Raw genomic sequence first — 17425 nt, 5'->3', positions numbered from 1 at the left:
TCAAAACGCACCGTTTAACCCAATTAAAATATTAATTTTTTAATTTAATTTAAAAAATTAAATCTAAACAAAATTTTGAAACCCACCCCTGGGGTGGTTTTCAATTTTTTATTTTTTTATTTTTTATTTTTTATAGATTTAATTTTTTAAATTAAATTAATAAAAAATTAATATCTTAATCAGGTTAAACGGTGCGTTTTGAATTACCCTAACGTCTGTTAAAAAATTTTAACGGCAGGGATTTTATTGTCATTTCAATTGACCCAGGGACTAAATTTTCGAAAAAAAAAAACTTAAGGATATTAAAATTTTGAATGGCTGACTCAAAGATTTGTTATACATTTTTCCTTTATTTAAAAAGGAAAAAAAAATCCAATGGCTAATAGGTTATAGGCCTCCCGCATTAGCCCAATAAAATAAGAGTTGAGTATTAAGAATTAATTTTTTTTTTTCTTTTGGAACAAATTTCATACTTTATTGATAAAATCAATTATCAAACATGAGCAACTTGTTCCCTGATTACAATACTACAGATATAGTTTAGGATTTCTTCTAGCCAAACTATATCTATTACATGCTTTAATTTACTGTTTCTCCATGAGTAGCTGAATTTGCCTTCCTTTTCACATGATCAATTCTTCAAGATGCATACCCTCTTTGATTTTGACGACATGAATATGTCCAATTTTTACCCTTTGCTCTAACCGCAATGACAATCTGCATGGCACAATCTTCCAACATTTTATCATAAAAGCCCAACTCCATGCTAAACTCCACTGCATGTGTAGCTGCTAGGGCTTCCACCACGATCTATTTTTTTTGTAGTACTTTGTGTGACCAAAACAAAACCATCATAATTCCAGACTATAATGCTAAACTCTATACGTTCATTATGTTTATTCACAACTACATCCTAATTAATTTTAATCAATTTTCTGGAGACTTATTCCCGATTTAATAATATGAAACTGATTTAAAAGTCTAACGAAAGTAGAAAAGACTCGTAACAGTTTGATGAAAAGTAAGCAAGCATTAACCACCATTGGCCAAAAGTGCGCTTGAGGTTCTTCAAGTTGAAATGTCAAGCACCCCACTCTCATATACTCAAAAAATAAAAAATAAAAAAAGAGAAGAAGATATTTATTTGATGTTTGAAGATGAGAAATAGTTCCAAAAGTCATAATTTGTCTATTAATAAGGTATTATGTCTAATTCATGACAGTACATATGGCATCACTTGCATATAACATTACTCTTTTTAATATATCAAAAAATAAAAAATAAAAATTTCAAAAAGACTAACCTCTAAGTGGCAACCGCTATTTCTTCATCATAAGGGAGGGAGAGATGTCCCTCTCATCCTTTGTTGGAGCAGATAAGGGGTAATCTCTACCAGTTACAAGGGTGGATGACTTGCTACTTGTTTCTGTGAGAGACACAGAGGGGGTGGGTCTCCATCCTTTCCCCTTTGCGGAATTGCAAGACTCACCCCTACGCCTCTATAAAAGGCACGAAGGTGGTGAGTCTTCACCTCCATCCCTTATATGGATTTTTTTTTGTTAAAAAAAACAAAAAAAAAATCTTCAATGACCACCACAAATATAGAGTAGGAGAATACACAATAACTCGTGACACCACAAAGTCACCATTTTAAAAATACCAAGGTACTATATTGTCATGAACCATAACATTAATACATAAATGTTACAAAGTCTATAACCTAAATACATGCTATACCATTTTCCTTTACAATATAGGAGTCACAAAATGAATTAACACATGCCTTAAACTAGAGAATCATTATATTACAATAAATCCAAAAGCTTGGGCCTTTTGTTCCTTTACTATTCTTCTTTGCTATAATATATGGACCTCTTGCATGAAAAAAGCCGGCCCAGCCCAATGCTAATGGACTCGTTCTCTCTCTCTCTCTCACGGTCCAGATTAATTCCAGACTGTACCCGCCCCAAAATCAAGCATTTACTAAAAAATATGTACATGGTGTAACAGAGACACCGTAAGCTTGCCTTATTTGATCTAATCTGACGAGTAATATTAAATTTTGAAAACGTATAAATGATCAATGGATCATATTAAACAAGTACACCAGATCTAAGCAGAGACAGCCACATGGAACAAGCTTTTGGTAAAACGAATCAAACCATTAATATTTAAAATTTAATTATTTTTCCAAATCCAACGGTTGCAAATTAGAGAACCCAAATTTGACCTAAATCTATCAATCTCTGATCTCTCCATTCTCACGACTCACCTCTCACAGTCTCCACAACCATCCTCCTCGCCTCAATCTCACGACTCTCCTCGGGTCCTACCACTCCCCCAGTGCCCCCAACAGCAACCACCACCACCACCGCAGCAACCACACACCTCGACGCCTGGCTGAAGTTGAACGGCTCGTGCCCGGTTTCCAGGAACTTGCCGCTGCCAACCCCGCTGTCCACGCCGCTCTCGGAGGTCGTTTCACTCTCGCAGTACGCCGCGGATCGAAGGCGAAGGAGGTGATAAGATTTGTGAGTTTTTCTTTTCTTTTTGGGTTTTTTTTTTCTCCGTTTCTTCTTGGGTGGTGGGTGGTTTGGGGTTTTGCCGTTTGATGTGTTTGTTTGGTTGCCCAGAAAAATGTGTAAATATTTTTGAAAACAAGAAATATTTAATTTTAAATAACTTTGCCCATAGCCGTAACCGTTGAAGTGAAAACGATGGATTAAGAAAGGTGTAATATTTAATGTTCAAATTATCAAACAAGCAAACAACATTAATGGATGCTGATGATGTTATAAGAGATTGATTAAACAAAAAAAGATGTTATAAGAGATGGATTAAGGTGAGCTTTTCATTTTCCTTTTCAATCTTTTTCTTGTTTCGTTGATTTCTATGCTTTGAAATAGACGAGCTCGAGCTTGATTTCTATGGTTTGGTTAGATGAAGTTCCAAATTGTATTTTTGCAATTGTTGATGTAGAGCTTTCAGCTCTTTCTATTTAGAGTTTTGTATAGCTCTAGATGTTATTGTTTTCTGATGAAATGAAATGAAGTGTTATTATCAAAAATAGAGGAGCTCGAGCAGGGTTCAGACCCTATCGAGCGGAGCTTGAGCAGCGAAGTCAGGCTCGACTCGAGCTCGAGCCTGACAAAAAAATAAACGAGCCGAGCCTGGACAGCCCAAGCTCGGCTCGTTTACACCCATAGTTCTGAGCCTCTTTTTCTTGGATTTTCGAATTCTCTTGTTGAATTGGTTGTGTTCATTTCTCTCTCTGACTGTCAATTTTGATTAGCTGTTGTTAGAGTCGCAGAGATCCATCGCCTTTGGTGAAGAATTTTGAGCGATGGGGAAGAATGACTTCCTTACGCCGAAGGCGATCGCGAACCGGATCAAAGCAAAGGGGCTCCAGAAGCTGCGGTGGTACTGCCAGATGTGCCAAAAGCAGTGCCGCGATGAGAACGGCTTCAAGTGTCACTGCATGAGCGAGAGCCACCAGCGACAGATGCAGATCTTTGGCCAGAACCCTATGCGCGTCGTTGAGGGCTACTCTGAGGAGTTCGAGAGCACCTTCCTCGAGCACATGAAGCGCAGCCACCGCTTCAGCCGTGTGGCTGCCACCGTCGTCTATAACGAGTACATCAATGACCGCCACCATGTCCACATGAACTCCACCGAGTGGGCCACGCTCACCGAGTTCATCAAACACCTCGGCCGCAATGGCAAGTGCAAGGTCGAGGAGACCCCGAAGGGTTGGTTCATCACCTACATCGACCGAGACTCCGAGACGCTCTTCAAGGAGAGGATGAAGAACAAGCGAATCAAGGCCGATTTGGTCGAGGAGGAGAAGCAAGAGCGCGAGATTCAGAAGCAGATCGAGCGGGCTGCCGAGCTGTTTGTGCCCCTCGCGACCGAGTCTCAGGCGGCCTCTGAGCCGGAAAAGGAATTGAAATCGGAGGCCGACGTTAAAGTCGGTTTCGCACTTGGCTCGACGGCGAAACCGAAACCGAAAGAGTTGGGGGAGAGCTCGAAATTGGTGTTCGATGAGGCGGAGAACGATAAGAACGAGAAGAGAAATCAATCCGCGAAGAATAAATCGGTTTTGGAGGAGTTGATGTGGGAGGAGGAGATGAAGAAGGAGAGGATTAACCGAAAGGACTATTGGTTGAGCGAAGGGGTTGTTGTGAAGGTGATGAGTAAAGCGTTGGCCGAGAAGGGCTACTATAAGCAAAAGGGAGTGGTGAGGAAAGTGATCGATAAGTACATTGGGGAGATTGAAATGCTTGAGAGCAAGCACGTGCTGAGGGTGGATCAGGCGGAGCTTGAGACGGTGATTCCGCAGATTGGGGGGCTTGTGAGGATAGTGAATGGGGCATATAGGGGAGCGACTGCCAAGTTGTTGGGTGTGGACACGGACAGGTTCTGCGCGAAGGTGCAGATTGAGAAGGGTGCTTATGTTGGTAGAGTGCTTAAAGCTGTTGAGTATGAGGATATTTGTAAAGTTGCCCAGTGAGGTTTGATACAAAACTTAAATTCTATTTAATGGAAATGCTTATGATCAAATTATATTGGTTGTGTTCACTTGTTTCTCGAAATTTTTCCTTCTGCTTTGAGTGGTGCTTCAATCATATTGTATGTTTCTCTTTGATTGATGATTTAGATACTTCTATTTAACAAGCATAATGAAGATATTAGCTTTACCATGCAAGTAAATGTAAAAGTCCGTCTGACTAAGAAGATCAAGAGCAATTTTTTAAAATCTCTTCCTCATCTCTCTATTAATGCGTCCCCACATTAAATGGGCTAGTGTGAACTTTATTGCTTGTGGATCACACTGCTGATATTAACCCCTCAATAAGAACTAGAACATCAATATGACTAAGCTTCCTTATTTCTCTTTATGCTGGGAGTCTTCATAAATTCAATTACATCAGTATCACAGTATGCAATCTAGAATAGGGTGTGTGCCCGAGTAATTCTAAAAGTCTCTCTTGTGTCACTTTTAAGTCTCTCCAAGAATGATATGGCTATTAAAATCACCATTTTATCAAAATCCAATAATGATCAATTACAAGCCCAATGGTGATTTTAATAGTCACATCATTCTTGGAGGGATTCAAGAGGGACACAAGAAGGACTTATATCATTACTCGTGTATGCCCCTTAGAGATCATCCACATTTGAACCTTTTTTTATTTTTTTTGCTTTTTTTTATGCAGCCTCAACTTTGGGAGAAACCAAGTAGTTGTGTATATCATATGACCCGTGATAGCCTTATAATGTCACAGCTGATGCTAGAGATCTTATTGTTTAGGACTTAGTGTTATAGATGTTCCCTTTAGCATGTGATACAGTTCAACATTTAGTGTGATTTGCCCATTTACCTTAAAAATTTATATTTATGCCTAATAATAGCTACTTAACCAAAAGCTAGAGAAGCAAGAAGAAAAGGAAGAGAAGAGCCAACAATCTTTCAGGGTTTGTATATCTGACTCAGAAGTTGGTGCTAAAGAATCAATGAGTGACACAATGAGTTTTGTTATGCCAAACCAGTTTGTTCCGGTTCTTTGGGTTCATGGAAGCAATGCCAGGAAGTTCCAGGTTGATTATGAATCTGAAATTCCACGAAAAGTGGTGAGAAAATTGAAACTTTTGGTGGGTCTGGTGGGCTTTGTGGGAATGGTATTGCACGTGGCGTTATTGGAAGAGTTGAAATAATGGAAATTCATGAACAAGATTGTGATGGCAAGTTTGAGAGAGAAGGTGATGTGTTTGATGAAATTCCTAGTGGGCTTTTAGAAGACAAGGAGACAGATTTCGAGTGGCAGAAATGACCTTTCTTGGAAGGAAAAAAGCCATATGGGGAAGGTAAACATTTTGAAAAAAATGGTGTTCTGATGGCAATAGTGGCTCAAGACGGAGTTGGCAGTGAAAGTCCTAAATGACATCGCAAGTAAAAATTAATGTTTAACAAAAAAAAAAGTAAAAATAATGCCTGTTTTTTACGAGTCTGCACAAGAGGAGGGGGAGGGAGATTCGAACTAGTGACATTCGCTTTATGAAGCATGGCCTCCGGTCGATTGAGCTACCCCTTGGAAACAAGTAAAAATAATGTTGACTATACTATTAAGTATATAAATTATAATATCAACTTATGCTTATACCGATAATTAATAGATATATTTATATATGTATAAAAAATTTTAATTACATACATATGTATATGTATATGTATATGTATTGGTATGAGCGAGCTTATACGAGCTTTGTTCGAGAGCCTATTTTGAGTTGAAGCAAGCTTTGACATGTTCAATTCGTTTAATAAACGCGCCTGAAAATTTGTTCAAGCTTTGTTTGTTTAATAAATGAAATGATTTCTAGTCAAGCTTGGACCTGTTTATGAGCGGCTCTATTTCCCTACTCATAGATTAGTATGTTTTTTTACCTTTTGGAGTGGGGATGCCATTTTAGAAAGATAATTGGAGACATAGCTCCAAATTGTCGGGTTACATAAAAGGATCTGTGTATCCAACCCAAATTAGCTTGTATTAAGAAATCCCAATTTCCCTTCTTTTCTTAGAGTTCTCTCTCAAAAAAGAACAATAGAACTTACACCACAAAACTGCAGAATCTATCATTATTTTGCTCGAGATCACAAACCTGTGCTCCAATGTGATTCTCCTGGCACTGTTATACCAACATTTCCTATAGGGCCTGTACTACTCTCTGCAATCTGATCGTATACAACACCGGTTTAAATTTCGTGAATGTTGCCATTGCCGGTTTAATTTTTGGTTTATTATTTGTAATAATACCTCCCGATTTCTTTAATTTAATGGCCCCACTTGATCATTAGTGCTTATATAAAATTTCTCCTTTATTTTTCCCTTTTCTCTGTGAGGTCTTCTTAATATACCCACAGCCATCAGCATGAATTAATGGTTAGAATTGTGCTGTACCAAATGCTACAGGTTGCTCTATTGCCTGCATGTGAGTTCCATCACCGGCTTGGTTAAGTACTTTAACAAATTCACATTGAGACAGCTCTCTTTTATCTAAACATGTAGAGCAGCTTTTATTTCCATCTCTTTTTTTTTTTTTTTTTTTTTTTAAGGGATACCCATAATAAGGCTGAACATTTTGCTTTGTAAGTTCTCATTTCAGGAGCAGAGCCCTATACTCTCAAGCTCTAATTATACTGGTCTGAGGTATGGCACCCAACATATTTTCTCCTTCACTGTTATTACTTTCTTTCTTTTTTTGTAGAGCTTGAAATAAGATATCTTGTTTGTATACTTTATGTTTTCATTGAGTTTTGGAACTGGAGCAGCTAAGGGTTGATATATTTTCTGTTAATGCTGTCCAGAAAAGAAAAAAGTTACATATTGCAGCCTGAGGTTCACAGCTTTGCCTAAAATGTAATGTGAGAATCTTAAGAGAAATAACTTTGAATCATAATTCAGCTAAACATGCAGCCATCTATATTCATGATGAATAACAATCTAATGCAACCAAGTTGATAAACTTTTAAGTCATTGAGAAAGCCAAAAACCAACTTCAAAAACTAGATTATTAAACCGCAAAACTAATCTGTCCAACAGTAACAGTAATAAAACAGCAGAAAAAAAGATTGCATGACACCAAGAACATATGAAAACAAATGCTACGATAAGAAGGAAAACAAAGGCGGCGGCTTTTATCCAAGGACTAACATGCTTCGCCAAGGACCTCGTCTAAGAAGAAAGATTGACTCAAGGGTGAGAGGGAAGAGTAAATATCTCATCAGTCATGAAAACACAGTGTAGGCTTCCCTAGCCTGTAGGAGACTGAAACTAACCAATTTTATTGTCCCTAGGCAATCATCACAATCGATGAAATTTCCTAAAGCCCCAAGCAACAACAAACCACCCCATTGAAAACAGAAGAAACAAATCCTTTCAAATATCTCGGGCACTAGCTGCAATACCCTGAGGATCACTTAGTCACCAGTTCCGCGAGGAGGGAAGCAAAAGCTATGGTGGGATCCCCTAAAAGAATGGTTAAAATGGTGCTAAGGAACATCTTCACTATCTGCAAATACTTGCTACCTTTTCCACTACTTCTTGAATTAGGTTGAAGTGGTAGCTCCAAGTTCTCCAATGCCAAACAGTTATTATTATCTTTAGGCCTATTTTTCCAGCTCTCAAGGACCATATCCATTACGCAATACAGTTGACAATGGTAATTTTTTCTCTTTGACTCGTAAGACCAGCTTGGGATGCCCTCAACACTATCTTTAAGCTTATTCTCTTTGCACCATATGCTCTTTGACTCCTTTTGGCGAAGCCAGAATTTCACACAACCAATGTTAATTTTTTTCTTGAGGTTGCGACAACATGGATGTAAATTCAAGTCCTTTGCTTTACAGTGGTAAACAAAGCCATTTATAGCCTTTCCACATGCATCACAATTCCTTGGGCAGTTTATCATACATAAGGAATTTCTTTGGTAGTTACTTGTAGAATTTGAAGGTGGATTCCTCAAAGAACTCATGGTAAGTTTTGAGGGAGGTGAACATGCATTCCTCATGGAGATCAAAGTCGCAAAGCTCACATCTATATCTTGATCCATAACCATACACCCTGCATCCAGCACACATGTATAGCTTTTTATAGTTTTTTAGCTCAAGCCCATGCTCTTGCTCTGGGTGTGGTGTTTAATGGCAGATGACTTCTTGAGGCATTGTGAGTAAATCCATACCTGCATGTAAGAAAAAGATTTGATGTTGAAAAATTGCTCATAATTTCGTCTTGGGTCTTAGTTTGCACAACTGTATCATTAGGGAAAAGTAGTGTTGCATTGCTAGAGCTATGTAAGTTGCATCTGGAAGCATTAAAAAGCACTCTAGCAATCACACAATCATGATCAGTACATAATCATATGCGGCTTTGATAAATGAAGATCAAATGTAATTTCAAGATTAATGTACATCATAAAGGGTGTAATATCCAATTATATAAATTGAAAATGCTATTGTGTAGAGGAAGTTGATGTCAATTTGTGGTGCACTTGCTTTATTGCAGGAGGCAGAATTATGAAAGAATGGGCAAAAAGATGGATCAACAGGTACATCATAACGGAATGTTGACCAATGACCAAGGAAACCTATAAAGAGTTTGGGTTGGCTGAAAGGATAAAGGACATCATGTTAGCATAACCACTATTGTCATTTTAAAAAATGAAATTTCCTTTCTATCCGACTTAACACTCGATTTTTAGGTTATTGAGTAAATTCAGTACCTAACTCGATCCTCAACTACAAGGTGTTATCTTTATTGAGTTTTGGCAGGTGGAGTAATGCTATAAATCTTCTTAGAGTTCTCTTAGAGTCATTTAAAATGTGATGTGGCTTTTAAAATCACTAATAAATCAAAAGTCAACAAATCACATCTCAAATTCAATGGTGATTTTAACAGTCAAATCACATTTGGAATGACTTTATGAGGATTTTAGGAAGACTTGTAGCATTATACTTTGGCAGGTGATATTTTATAATTGATAAAAATAAATAATTAAAAATTTTGCCTTGTTAATTTAGATAGTGGCGGACAGTCAACTATATACTTCAATTAATTATAAAATATCACGTCAAACTATAAGAAAGTTGTAATAAAGATTATAGTAACCCAATTATTTTCCATCCTAATCATCATTCATGCCTAGGCTTTTAAATTTCAATATTGATTAGGGGAGATGGGTGGCTAGTGAGTGGTGGGGGAGAGCTCCAAAAATTCATGGATGGGTATGAATTAGGAGGTTTAAATAAGTGGCTCTTACTACTATTAACAGTAATAATGATAGACATTCATAGAGTTACCTCTTCGACTTCGGCCAATTAGGCGCTGTAAAAAATTTACAGCGTCAATTAATGATCTAAAATTTAAAGCCAAATCCCTTTTGTCTTATGCCAAATAAAGAAAAAATAATGCTAAGACTTTTATTCCCTTTAATCTTCAAAAATGTGTAATGACCATTAGAATTTTGATCCAGGGTAGAGATTCTTGTGGGCCGGGGCGGTGAAAAAGCCACCGCCCGATGAGAAAACCAAGCTATTAATAGCCATATTTTGACCCACTTTCACAATGGATAAGACTTAAGAGACAACTGATTCAATGTTCACGTGGGCTGCTAAAATAAGAAGAAAAAAAAAAAGAACGTCAATTCGTTACTGCAAACCTTTATAAAGCAAGAAAACAAAAAAAACAAAAAAACAACTTCATTCAATAGACACGATCTGTGGGCTAGAATCGCTAGATTAGAAGCTGGGTCGAAGTCTAGCTAGCAGGCAGAGCGAAGGTAAGAGTTTCATTCGATATTTGCAAGTTGACTAATGGGCAACTAACCCTAGAAAGATATTAAAAAAAAGAAAAAGAAAAAGCGTAATAATTTCTTATTATTCAATTGTAAACTGCTTCAATATTATTTATTTTGGTATATAGAAAAATATATTCCTGATCCTGATGATTAAATTATTATTTATTTTGGTAGCTAGCAAGATCATTGTGTGAATTCGTCTGTTTTCTGGCTCATAAAGTTTTTGAATGTTTATTATATCCAGTCTATCCAGAGCCTAGTATGGTGCAGGAACAGGAATAGCAAGGATCCCCACTTCAAATTATCTATTGAGAAAATAAATAAAAGATTAATTAATCCATTAGTGATGTTAATTAATATGACATCAGCGGAATATATATAAATCAGTCGCATATATTATATACATAACACATTGAGCATGACATCCATGCCTAGCGACGGGGCCATCACTTTCACACGGGCTTGGAAATTAATTAACACGCAGCTTTAGTCACGCCGCATGCTTATCTCGTCACTATATATGACTCGATTTCAGAAAATTCCAACTCATCCAAACCCCAATTTTCGATGGCAATGATGTTGACAGACACGTGTAAGTACTTCGTCCTCGTAAGAATCTACTCACCCTAATAATTTAAACAAATTTTTAAATACAAAGTAATTTGTCTTTATCTATGTGGCTTGCCACGCAAGAATTCTGGCATGAGATTGTAAAAGAGGTCACCATTTTTCGCCAAACTCATGATACAGGTGGCCGGCTTCATTTGGTTGTGTGTGGGTAAACCTGAAGTCATTTTGTCTGGTAGGGGGAAGGGGGAGGAGACAGATACCCGACCCACCATTGACATTTTTTTTTTCTGTGTGTTCAAATGGTTGCCTTGGCCAAATTAGTCTATTTTGTGTGAGCAAGCAATCGGAGCTTTGGTGTTTAAGATCACCCACAGTTGGTGTATAATATTGAGAATCAAAATCTTCTTGTTTCTTCACTGATCAGCTGAAATTGACTTTTGTTTAGCTTCTCTTGCCGTCTTGGAATTTGTTTTATGGTATGATGGAGAGATCTGCATGCCTTTAGGCCACCACCCAAATGGGGCCACGGATTTGCCGACAATCTTTGTGGATTGATTGCATGCAAAAAGTTAGCCAAGTCTTGGGACTGTGCATGCTTGAAGGGAAAGTGCTTTTTCAAGTTTAACAATGTCAAAATAATTTAAAAGTTTGTTGACAAAGAAAAGACTCATAAAATAAAAGTTTAGATTTGGGTTAGGAGCTGATATCAGTTCAAATATATATATATATATATATATATAAAATTTTTAATTTTTTTATGAAAGAAGAGAAATAGTAGAAATGAATTCAACGGAGGAAAGTAGCGGATCCTAAAGGTTTGATGAAGAGTAAGCAGAATTTAACCGCCGGCCACCATTGGCTATTGCCATGTCATCTTGTTTGTTTGGGCTATTCACTATGACATGAAGCGGACGGATAACGTTGTCAATCAGCATTAACAACTTTGCCGAAAGCGCGATTGTTGATGAACTTATCAGCACAACTTTGCCGAAAGCGCGATTGTTGATGAACTTATCAGCATATACCGTCTTCTAGCTAGTTGAAATGTCAGGCTCCAATATATATATATAAGGAAATTTATCATTATTCTCGGAAAAAGTGAGAGGCGGGAAAAAAAAAAAAAAAAGTAATTACAAAAACACAAAGAGTTACGTAGTTCATCAGTAAGGTTACATCTATAAAGTTTATGCAAAATTTTACTATTTTTTAGAGATATAATATTAAAAACCCTAGTTAAAAGGGACTATATATAAATACTACTTTCAATTAGGTCAAAACACTAAAACGGGTCAAAAATCCCATAGGGCTTCAACGTCGAACTGGGTGGAATGCAAACTGGATTAGACTCCACATATTCTAACAGTATTATATCTAATTAATGACAGGACATACGACATCAATTCATCTCTGTTATCTCTGACTCTTCTCCCAATTAACTTCGCCTTCCATATCCTAGATCGGATAAAGCCAGGAGAAAATGATCTCCATAACAAACGGTTAAAGGTCATAAAACTACCTTTTTTACCCCTTTGATCCAGAGGCATCTGTATGGCTTTATTTGGGTTAAAGTATAAATTAACTTTTCCTCTGGAATCCAACAGATAAAGCTACAGCGGAGAGGACTCAGCCTTTGTAAGCACTCATTTGGCTACGTGGTGGACCCTTTCTCTGGTGGGAAGAAAAGCTAAAAAGACCAAATAAATGTACCTCCAATCCCTGCTGAAATTTCACGTGAAATGCTTAACGTACATATATGAAATAATAATAACAGCGGTGACATAATTAATAATGATGGAATAATTTATAGGCCAAGAGAATGATTACATTATAATTTTACAGCATGCACATGAAACACTCCAGCAAACCAGACACCAAGTATAGTTTATGTGGTACGGCTACGGGTAATCACATGCATTTGTAGTTTAATATATATATATATAAGTATACAAATAACAGCCAGGATCTTCATGTGGAACGCAGATGCAAAAGGTTTGTATTTCACTCTTGGAAGCTTGTCTATACCTGCACCAAATTGGAGCAATATTTAAATACCCGCAGTCATGCAACATGCAAGTGAGGTTAAATGACCTAAGACTAAGCATATATATTTGCAAAAAGTAAAACAAAACTATTCTAATATTTCCTATAAATTTTTTTTTTTTTTTTTTTTTTTTGAGAATAATATTTCCTATAAATTTGATGGAAAAAACAAGCGGTATATTAATATGATGATCATGAGTAGTGATAGGGTTATTATAAGTTTTATTATCTTTATAAATTGATGTGATATTACTAATTATTTATTAAATTTACCTGTTAAATTTTATTACTTAATTTTTTCATGTTAAATAAAATACTTTTAAAAAAAAACCTTCATTTTCCTAGACATGAATGCTACTCACCCTCTTGCTTTTGACAATCAAGAGTGCTACTTCAACAACCCTCTAATTGGCTAGAGGGGGGGCGGGGAATAGGGGGCAACTACCTCCAATAACTTTAGAGGTAGTTTGGCCGCCCTTAGAATGGACAGTTGGGGGTGGTCGATTATTAAAGTGGTTCAGCCATCCTAGAATTGACTACTGATGGTGGTCAAACAACCATAACCAGCTAGAAGAAATTGTTCTACCATCTCCAATATACCACTTAAAGGTGGTCGAACCACTCACTCACATAGCCATATAAAAGAAAAAATTGTAATAAAAATTATAGTACCTCAAATATAATTATAGCCATATGGAGATATACATATTTGACTTTAATTGAATGTGTATGAGAATTAAAAATGTTAAATAAAGGAGCCATCAAATTGGAAAACAAGAGGCTGCCCGAAAGGCTTAAAAAATACGGAAATTGAAGACAAATCAATCAAGCTATGATTCTTGAGGCAGAAAATGACATCACCTAATCTCTATCCAACTTTTGTGCCACGTACGCGCACCATCCAAGGAGGAAATGAAAATTTTAGGAAAAAGAATAGGTACCCTTAAATTAATTACCATTTTACTATTAATGTATTTTTAAACTATAAATTATATTAAATACCCTTCATAAAATTATAACAAAAAACTAAAAATAAAAAATAAAAACAAAAAATTTTAAAAATAATTAATAATAAAGTGATAGCACTTGAGAATTGCGTATACTTCCAAAAATGTATCACCGCCCGCCACCGACCAATCAATGCATGGGTACCATCAAAGGCCGGTTCTATTGGACTGAAGGAGCAGGGAAAGATAAGGGGAAATTTGGAAAAGGAAAAACTCAACAGCTGTTGTACTGTAGGGTGTCTGTCAGAAGCCTTGTCGAGCAAAATTAACCACACAAGAAAGAAAAAAAAAAAAAAAAAAAGATGGAGAGGGATGATCTTCTGCTTTCAGCTCAGATAATACATGTGGCTTAAAGCCTGGAGAATTGAAATTGAACAGGTTTTTTTTTTTCATGCAGGAAACAGAAAAAGAAAAAGTTGAAGCCTGCTGACAACTTCTCAAAAAAAGCAGTACATGAGAAATATAAATTAAAACAAATTCCCAGATTTATTTATTCTCTCTACGTACACATGATATTACTAGACCAGACCAACGAAGCATCATGCACCCTCTTATATACAAGAGCTCGATCCTGTCGTCTTGGGAGTTGCCTCCTATACACTGAGAAAACATTTTTGTCTTCAATTCCCAACATTGTTGGCTGCCCATGTCAACAAATAACACAGGCATTTGGGTTCTCTTCCATGCTTGGGGCGTAGTAAGGCGTGTTGAGATGGTGATTGACAGGATTGTAGTAATTGTATGCTTTGAAAGCCTTGACAAGCTCTAAAACAACAGGGTCGGGCTCTTTCTTTTTCTCTTCTTCCTTCTTCTCCTCCTCCTTCTTGGGCTCTTCTTTTTTCTCCTCCTCCTTCTTGGGTTCTTCTTTTTTCTCTTCCTCTTTCTTTGGTTCCTCCTTCTTTGGCTCCTCTTTCTTTGCCTCCTCTTTCTTCTCTGGCTCTTTTGCTGGCCCTACTGAGATTATAGCCGCCGATGGCCAGTATTTCCGCAATTTGCTCACTACACCTACGGGATCCACGGTTCCTATCACCGTTAGTTTCATCTCCTTCATGTCCATTGAGATGGAATCAATCCCTACAAGAATTCATTAAGTTTAAGGTAAAGTTTCTCGCTGAAAACAAAATTAGCTAGCACTAATTAAAATCACACCGAAAAATAAACTAGTAATACCTAAAAAAGTCATCTATATTTTTACTTTCCATTTTAAAAGCAGTTCATCTCAACAAATGTACATCTCCTGATCTCCATTCTAGGCTATACATATGGAAATGTATTGGATTTTTTATTATTATTATTATTATTTTAATCTGAAAGGATTTTATAAAAATAAAAAATAAAAAAGTCCCATTTTTAAGCTTTCCCATAATACAATATTTTCGAGTTTTTTAATTTTTTTTTTTTTTTTATCGAACCAACCCATTTTTGGGTTGGTAAAGCTACTTTTTACCTATTAAAAAACATTTTTTTAATTCCAAGCAATTCTAAACAGTAAACAGTCTCTTCTGCTTTCTATATTTCTAACAATCCTTGGATTCTACCAAATACCAGCAGGCCGGCTTACTAACCCAAATTAGCATACAAATTAATAGGCTAATTACCAAACTTAATTATAGAGGTGAAATCTTGTGTTCGAAGTAGACCGATCAATACGTGACTTAGAGGAATATTAAATATGAGTAATATATTAAAAATGACACTAACAATAAAATAATAAATGGAAAACAACTTTTTCTAGCAAATTTTCAGTTGATTCTTTCCTTTCGGAAAAGCAAAAGGGCAGCGTAAAATAAACGGAACAAGGATTTAGTACCAGAAAGACCAGAGACAGTCTTCAAGGCCTTTTGCTTGGCTTTGTCGTCTTGTAAATCCAGTTTCAATACAACCTTCTGCAACCACAAATCAATCAATATACACACCAACAGATCTGGTTTAGAATCTTAACCAAACTCTTTAGATAATCAAACAAATCTGAACAAACAAAAAAACTTCAGAAATCCGAAGAAAATAAGGAAAAACAGTATTCCATGGAATCAATAAAACGAGAATCTGAAGTAAATTGACAGACATGGCTTAAATTCTGTAGCCCGAAAAGGAAAGAAGAAGAATAAACCCATTAGTAAAGTTCATGAAGAATCAGAATTGGATCATTGCTCCAGACACTCAACCAAAAAAAAAAAAAAATCAAAATGAAAAAGCGGGAATCAGACCTTCATGTTTATATTCCCTTTTCAGGAATATGCAGATCAAAACCGGAAATGGAGAAATGTTGAAACAGATGGAGAGGGATGAGAGAAAGCGGTTGCGGAAAAAGTACGAAGCCAAAGACGGAATCGAATAATACTTTGTTGAAAAAGATAAGCGAGGTTTGGACAGACTGGGTACCAGAAAAATCCGAATCGATACAAGAAATGCAGAATAGGAGAGAGAATCAAAGCTAGAGAGAAAGAGAAAGTTAGAGAGAGAGAGAGAGAGAGCACGTATGATATGCTGAAGAAGGGTAACCAGTGGGTGTATGTAGGCTGTAGCCCATCAGTTTTATTTTGAACAAGAAGCAGTGAACCATCGCTTTCAGAGTGATGGCCACGCGAGTTGTAAGAGAGTGTGAGAGTACGTGGCCATACGTTTATTATATATACATATATATATATATATATATATATATATGTATGGGAAATAATATGAGTTAATATTTTTTTCATATTTAACTCGTCTTATTTTACAAATTAATCATCAAATTTATAGGCTTATGTGCTCTCATGTGGCCATACGTTTATTATATATATATATATATATATATATATATGAGAAATGCTATGAGTCAATATTTTTTTTCATATTTAACTCATCTCATCTTATAAATCAATCATTAAATTTGTGGACTTATGTGAATCGCACATAGTCAATTGTGAATCCCACAAATCTAATGGTTCATCTAATGCATTTGTAATAAAATATGAGTCAAATAAGTAGAACTTATTGACCCCTAACATCTTTCTATATATATATATATATTCTAAGCAAAATGGGTGGGAGGAGATGATCGGATGTGGCTACTCAACCTGGATATAATCATGGTAGTATTTGGGCGTTGAAAACTATTTAGAATGAGCATAGATGGCAGGAACTGCGGACACTCCTTCAAGATTAATCGAGCCATAATCTGACCCAACCCTACTAAGATATCATGAGTTTCCAAGGTGGCTAATACTACTTAGACAGAGTTTTTCTCCAAACTAATTGGAAGAACTTCCTTTAACTCAGCCTATAAAAATGACATGTGTCATTTGAACATGTGAAATGCACATATTTTTTAAATAGCAGGGACAAAGTTGAAATAAATAATATTAAAAACTCATGCGCATCTTACATGTTATTAAAAAAATAGGCACATGTCATTTTTATAGAGTATGTTAAAAAAAATTCTTATAACTTAATTTGAAGGAAAACTCTATTCATAC

At 36.3% G+C, this 17425-nt stretch overlaps 2 protein-coding genes and 1 pseudogene across 10 annotated transcripts; 1 reads left to right on the top strand and 2 right to left on the bottom strand.

The window, feature by feature from the left end:
• The first annotated feature begins 2249 nt into the window (after positions 1–2249).
• LOC132187000 (KIN17-like protein) lies at positions 2250–7197 on the top strand. 9 transcript variants are annotated; one of them, XM_088517801.1, is made up of 3 exons: positions 2251–2531; positions 3293–4511; positions 7150–7197. In XM_088517801.1, exon 2 carries the CDS (start codon positions 3344–3346, stop codon positions 4508–4510), a length of 1167 nt encoding a protein of 388 aa, XP_088373927.1. In that variant the 5' UTR covers positions 2251–2531; positions 3293–3343; the 3' UTR covers position 4511; positions 7150–7197. The 9 variants fall into 9 exon arrangements, with proteins under 9 accessions (XP_059457130.2, XP_059457129.2, XP_059457126.2 ...); XM_059601141.2 differs by having other exon boundaries at positions 7162–7177; XM_059601142.2 differs by lacking the exon at positions 7150–7197 and adding an exon at positions 6969–7043.
• A 33-nt stretch (positions 7198–7230) lies between these two features.
• On the bottom strand, positions 7231–8742 carry LOC132186593 (uncharacterized; annotated as a pseudogene).
• A 5688-nt stretch (positions 8743–14430) lies between these two features.
• On the bottom strand, positions 14431–16464 carry LOC132186968 (Heavy metal transport/detoxification superfamily protein). Its single transcript, XM_059601097.2, has 3 exons — positions 16175–16464; positions 15778–15853; positions 14431–15041 (listed from the first exon to the last, which is right to left on the bottom strand). The coding sequence occupies exons 1-3, from the start codon at positions 16178–16180 to the stop codon at positions 14617–14619; spliced, it is 507 nt and encodes a 168-aa protein (XP_059457080.2). The 5' UTR covers positions 16181–16464; the 3' UTR covers positions 14431–14616.
• Positions 16465–17425: the final 961 nt, after the last annotated feature.

The sequence above is a fragment of the Corylus avellana genome, chromosome 6, assembly GCF_965113065.1.
Source record: "Corylus avellana chromosome 6, dhCorAvel1.hap1.2, whole genome shotgun sequence".
Taxonomy (NCBI): domain Eukaryota; kingdom Viridiplantae; phylum Streptophyta; class Magnoliopsida; order Fagales; family Betulaceae; genus Corylus; species Corylus avellana.
Note: the sequence above shows the minus strand (reverse complement) of the source record. Positions and strands in the feature narration are given on the sequence as shown.

Excerpts from the sequence above, each read along its gene's own strand:
- LOC132186968 (XM_059601097.2), bottom strand. Across the intron at positions 15,042-15,777 it reads GACTGTCTCTGGTCTTTCTG|GGATTGATTCCATCTCAATG; the intron begins GTACTAAATCCT and ends GAATTCTTGTAG.
- LOC132187000 (XM_088517801.1), top strand. The coding sequence starts at position 3,344 with ATGGGGAAGAATGACTTCCTTACGCCGAAGGCGATCGCGAACCGGATC.